Source organism: Anabas testudineus, chromosome 12 (genome assembly GCF_900324465.2).
Source record: "Anabas testudineus chromosome 12, fAnaTes1.2, whole genome shotgun sequence".
NCBI lineage: Eukaryota > Metazoa > Chordata > Actinopteri > Anabantiformes > Anabantidae > Anabas > Anabas testudineus.
In genome coordinates, this window is record NC_046621.1 from 11,763,584 (window position 1) to 11,769,770 (window position 6,187).

The window sequence follows — 6,187 nt, forward strand, 5'->3', positions numbered from 1 at the left end:
GAGCCACATCTGTTATGGATTAGCTCCTCTCAATGTACAACATTATTCCTCCTAACTCAGATCTTGTGTTCGTGTATGTGCACACTTGTGTGTGTGTATGTGAGATTGGAGGAGATGGCTCACCTGACTTGCTGGCCTTCATGCAGGTTTCTTGGTCTGGGTAGGTGAATGAGCCTAAACAGGAATGACGAGCGTCGCACACACACAGTCCACCAGCTCTGTCACAGCCCGCCATCAGGGGACAGCGCTCGTCCTCAAGACCTGCCTCTGGGTGATCAGGGAGCGCTGTGGGGGACAGTAAGGACAGTAGGGAAAGAGAATGAATGTCTCACTGCACTGCACCGTTGCAGGTAGATTTGTTTTCCACAAGTGCTGAAGAGTCACTCAGCTGACAGCCTCTGTTGCAACACATTGTCCTGGCACAACTGGTATTGAAATGGCCAGTGTATTTCTGGGCTGCCGTCCCTCCTTATCGTGCCATGCTACTTAAACCACTGAGCCCATTTGTTTGCTTTTGTTCCACAGCATGGGGCCTTCCCAGGGTTTCTATCTTTGCTGGTTGCTGGAACGCCTCCTCTGTATAAAGGCTCCTTGCACCATACCCACATATTGTTCCTTTGTTTAGGGAGCCCCTTCCCTCCCCAGATGGCACCTCAAGGCTTGGATAAAACCCTGCAATGGGGGGTGGGGGGGGGGGGGGGTGTACAAGGGAGTAATGTGTAACATTGATTCTATGTGAGTAGAATAATATACCCAAATTTACCCTACTTGATAGCTGTCCAAGTGCAGGAAGAACAGCAGGAGGGTAAAGAGGAGGAGACAAACTGTAACACAAAATGATTTGTTCACAATCATTTAGCTTACAGGCCTCAAATAAACAGTGTGGAAGTGTGACTGGAGCTTATCGCAATAGTCTGGCTTTCTTGTTCAAACGGCACCAAAACAATGCACAAGAGGAAAGGTGTAAATAGTTCCAATATATTTTCCAAAACATGCTCAGTTAGGGGTTGGAGAAACAATGACATGACTCGAAGTGTTTGGAATGAAATTGAATACCATTCTTGATCATAATAAAAGGCACATGTTGATCCATATTAATTTAAAACAGATATTCCACCATGAGGGAAAAAAAAGATGGATGCTTACTGTGATACATTTTACTGCTTAAATGAATCAATGTCAACTTTATCCAAGTTAAGGATGATAATGTGCAGGATTGCTGTGCGAGGCAGGGTACTTGCAAGTTTCAAAACAAGCAAGAGGATGGAAGACGTGAAGGTAATACTAGCTCGAACCTGAGCCAGTCTTTGCTGTTAATAGCTCTCCCAGACGGCCAGAAAGACTGGCAAAGCACAAGCAGCCTTTTCATTAAAGTGCACCAAAACTTTCTCTGTGATTTCCTTTCACCCTAAAATGATCCTCACCCCCACATTGTTTCCATCCTAACTCTTTCCTGTGCCTGGGAGGGTTTTTTGATTTGAGGTAGTGGTAGTCTGTGTGGGGCGCTAAATCCGGAGGTCGGAGTCAAAACAATTAATGAAAAGCTGGACATTCTCTCGTGAACCAATTTTAGCTTGACCCCACGCAGCCCAGTTTACTCTAAGCTGGATTGTTTCGGTGTTTACCCCAACCCTGGTTGGTTCTGGTCAAGCCTGTTATCTGTCCTGGCATGACTAGCCAAGGTCTATGGCTTCATCCCAGGGGGATTCCTTTCTCAGTCCCTGAGACTGCTTGTCTTGGCATCCAGAGCCAGGATAGGAAAGCTGACCTCTAGAGGCCCTCTGGCTGATAGTGGGTTAAAAAGGAAGTCTTTGAAACATTAGATAATACCAGAGGAAGGGAGAAGTAGAAGGCATGTGAAGGAGTGCAGTGGACATAGCGTCCCAGTAAGACAGGCACCCTGTTACATGGTATGTTAAGAGCCTCTGGAAGTCAGGGAAACATGGTGTTGAACAACACCAGAACACACAACACAAGAATACAATGGGAAACAAATGATTTAGCTCTGAAGACGGAATAGTTTCACCTGACTGACAGGTTTATCATCAATGTAGATATGATATGGTTGAAGGGCAAGAGCTCTTTCTGAAAGCAGGTGACTGAATGGCAGCTGCAAAAAGAAACAGCAACGTTTGCATCACTTCTTCACATAGTTTTCCAGTTTCCTTTTTGATATGGGTGTCGTACGTGACATGTTCAACTCTGGAAAACCACAACATTCAGTGAGGAGTGTTTATAATTGACAGGTAGAGCAATAGGTTTTTCAAACACGTTCAAATCTGACTGCCGATGCATTCGAAAAGCATTCCAAGATGCTACCTGTGTTACAAGGTTTTTGGTAACAGATTCTGACCACCCAGAAAATGAAAACTGAGAGCAGAAAGGTATGGAGCCAGAAAGCGGAAGCTTTCACCCTCTACTCCTGATTGCGGGTCTAATCACTTTAAGACCCTTGCAGCTTGAGAAGGGAAATCTGGGATCAGGCTCCGGCAGCCTACCTACTGTGGCCCCTGAAAACACCCTGGGAGCTGTTGATGTACCCCCACCTAGACCCTCTGGGATATTAAGGCTGCGTGTGTGTGTACATGTGTCTGATTTAGGGGTCAGGACAGTGCTCCAAAGCCCCTGGAGCCACAGAACCACAGGCACAACTCAATCAGACGAGCCATTAGGTTTCCCACTTGGTACAAAGCCATTAATTTGCAAGCTGTCCTCCAGACGCCTGTCTAAGCTGTACAGGAGGCACAATCAGCAGCAGCGTCTCATGGGATGGCCTGGAGCCGAGGACCCCTGGTAAACCCTCGTGGAGCCCTGACTTGGACCACCCTAATGGATAGATGATGGGAGGGCAAGGTCAGGGGATCCAGATACCCACTGGGAGCTACTTACTCTCGGCTCTAGTCCAGTCAGTCGTCTTCAATCATTCCTAAACATGCTCAACACAGTGCAGGTGGAGTGGTTGGGAATCCTCTTGTTGGTTATTGATTCCTCAAGCGACAGCTATTAATACTTACTAACTTTATTCACTGCTAGAAAAATGACACCCCACAGAAAGTTGTCCAAATTGTGTATGAAATGGGCACGGTTAAACAGCCCTGTAGCTCTCTGTGGCAGGAAAAGAAGAATATAGCGCTGCAAGCTACAAAGCCATTACAGTTCTGAGACACACACCAGCAACAGAGACAAGAAAAAGGTAGCTGAAATATTAGGAGACTGAGTGTATTCTGTATGTTTTTAAAACAACAGTCATGATTGTCGGTCACACAGGGTGAGAACAGGAGTGTAACCTGGTGCCAAATCACTGCTGCCAAGCTCCATGTCATGCTTCTGAGCTGATAGTGAATGAAGCTTTGAAGAGAAGAAAGAGCAGAGGAACATGACTCTTCTCCTGGCAGCCAAGAGCCCCTCAGACCTAAAGGGGCTGCTCCTGCAACCAGGGACAAGGTAAACATTGACACAGCTACTGCAGCCACTGACATTTGAGTTCTGGTGCCTTCAGGACACTTAAAGTGAAGAATAAAGAGCTACAACATAACTCACATGTCTACTTCTTTTATTGAACACACAATACACATTCAGCAGACTTGTTCCTACCTTTACAAACTCCAATTTCGGGGATAACGGCGGCTCCGCTTCTGTTGACAGACGCGCAGGTCAGCCCCAGGGCGCAGTAGCCGTGCGCCCAGTCCTGTCCGCCGCAGGGCTCCCACTCCATCCGGCTGCACTGATCGCAGCATCCGCACGGATCCCTGGCTAAAGTCCGGCCACCTTCGCAGCCGTGCGGAGCCTTGACCGGACAAGTCCGGAGATTACACGGCGTGCACTCGTGAGCCGAGAGCGCACGCACCAGAAAGAGGACACTCAATAGCGCAACGGAGCACTTACTGAACATGTCTGGGAAAAAAAAAGCTTGCTGCAAGTTTCTCCTAGGAAGAGATTTCGTCCGCTTCTGTTACGTGAAGTCGAAGCGACGCGCTGCTGCTGCTGCTGCTGCTGCTGCTCGAGGTATCTCCAAAGTTCTTTAAAGTTTCTGGACGAGGTTTCTCTCAGACGCGCTGCTCATTACACAGCAGCTCAGCCCATAAACTATATTAAAAAAACAACAACAAAAACACCACGACACTGAAGAGTGAGGCTGGTTTTTAAGTGGCAGCAATATCCAAAGGCACAGGTTCAACGCAGGCAGGTAGACGCGCGTCCCGAGCGTCTGGTCTGATTCAACTGACTACATGAAGAACTCCAGCACCGAGAGACTGTGTACGCCCACTGAGAGGAGCTGCTCCTGCTGCTGCTGCTGCTGCTGCTGACAGCCACACACGACAACGCAATCTGAGCTCTAAATTGACATCCAGGCATATAGAAATTAGTGGTGCACCCCTCCCCCTGACTGACACAGGAGCCGACCAGTCACAGGGAGCGAAAGGAGGGCGGATTTGAAGTGGTTTACCCCCGCTCGCCAACTCGTCTGCGTGTTGAGCAATGATGCAACTGTGCTGAATGCTATGAAAGTTCCCTTTTCCGTGAAAACTTCTTTTTATTCGAGGAAAATAGTGTCTTATAATGATCATTTGCTCGTTTTTAGAAATACATCCAATGCGCACAGCAAAAGCGGTTAAAGAGCAATCTAATAAAAGTAGGTTGCATGACAACCTGGTAATAAAAAACAATATAGCCCATCATATACATCTGTCTCGTCACAAAGTACATTTGCAGTAAAACCTCTGTCACCACTATACTAATTGTTCTTATCTGTGTCTGTCAAAGCCTCATAATCAAACGTATCAGGCAGGATCACGGCCATGTGTCATTCTGCTGCTGTGCCTTTTGTGCTTGTGGAGTGGTGTTTGTACGTGTCAGATGGGGCATGAAGGTGGCTTAAGGAAGGTAAAAGGTCACTTGATTGTTGTTTGTTGAAGCTGTGTTTGTGTGCTTACATTCTGATGGATGGATTGATGTTGTGTGTGTGTGTGTGTGTGTGTGTGTGTGTGCCCTCGTTTCGAAGTGGCTGCCAACTCCGAGCAACTTATGAAAATAACTAGAAAATAATTAATACAGTTCTCAAATGCAGTCAAGTTAAGTAGTGGGGATTTTTCTCCACTGTTTTTGGAAACGTTTCCGCGTCAAACACCAATAAAATGTAATCTGGTATGATTTCTCCCACAATGTCAACACACAACAGCACCTCCTTCATTTGCAACATCTGCCTGGAGCCACCCGCTCCAACACAAACACAACATCCAGGAAACCAGCCCTGCAGCACGCATAATCAGGCCTTGCAACACAACTCGGCTCTTGTCCTGCAGCTCTCCCTCCACCCTCCCTCGCTCCATCCCCTCCTTCAAGCTCTTGTCAAATGGGCCGACCCGCCGACCACTGGCCGGACACCCACTGCTGGCTGACGACAGATCAGACCAGGACCTGAAGAGCTTTGGTTTCCATTCACTTGTAGAGACTGTGCCCCAGCAGCACTGACCTATTTGCCTGGGTGATGGGCTTTCAAACGAGGCCAGCTGGCAGGACTCAGAGACCATGCATCCTGCTATCATGGACCAGAGGTTTGATCTTGGTTGATCTCACAGCACCTTCTGGTTGGTCTTATATAAATGCTGAAGGGGAATCATAAAGGGGACGTTTCTCTGTCAGAGCAGTGGCAGGGACAGAAATCAACAATACAATATCCAAGACCACACTGGAGCACACCCTCATAGACTCATTGAGCATATGCTTACTGCCAAATGTTTGGCATTTGGAAAACTTCACCACTCTTAAACCAGTCTATCCATCATTTCTACTCCAAATAAGTGTCAATTACATCAAAACAAAGCTAATTTAACTAGCTGAGCGCCATGTCCTCTACAACACAATCACCGTGTGTCACAGTGTTGGTAAGAGAGTCCCTGTGTAGAGCGAACAAGGGGAAAAGGTGGGGCACTGGATGTGTGGAAAGAACTTAGTAGCAGAAGTGTGTGTGTGTGTGTGTGTGTGTGTGTGTGTGTGTGTGTGTGTGTGTGTGTGTGTTAATGATGTTCGGAGAAACAGAGAACAGTGAAAATGCAGGAGTAGGAGCACCAGCTGCACCCTCTCCCACACTGAAGTCCCTGGGGTGACGACCCCTCTCTGTCATCGAGCCCTGTTGCTCCTCATGGATCTGCCGCACAGGCAGCTTATTTACACCCTGGTGCTGCGG

The 6,187-nt window shown here is 47.6% G+C and overlaps 1 protein-coding gene across 1 annotated transcript in view; it reads right to left on the reverse strand.

Annotated features, from left to right (window-relative positions):
* crim1 (cysteine rich transmembrane BMP regulator 1 (chordin-like)) overlaps positions 1–4,318 on the reverse strand; it is a 27,758-nt gene extending 23,440 nt beyond the window's left edge. Inside the window, exons 1-2 of the mRNA XM_026353740.1 lie at positions 3,595–4,318; positions 124–285 (exon numbers count right to left, since the gene is read on the reverse strand). Coding sequence (XP_026209525.1) covers positions 124–285; positions 3,595–3,892 — 460 coding nt within the window. The 5' untranslated portion in view covers positions 3,893–4,318. The remainder of the gene's footprint in view (positions 1–123; positions 286–3,594) is intronic.
* Positions 4,319–6,187: the final 1,869 nt, after the last annotated feature.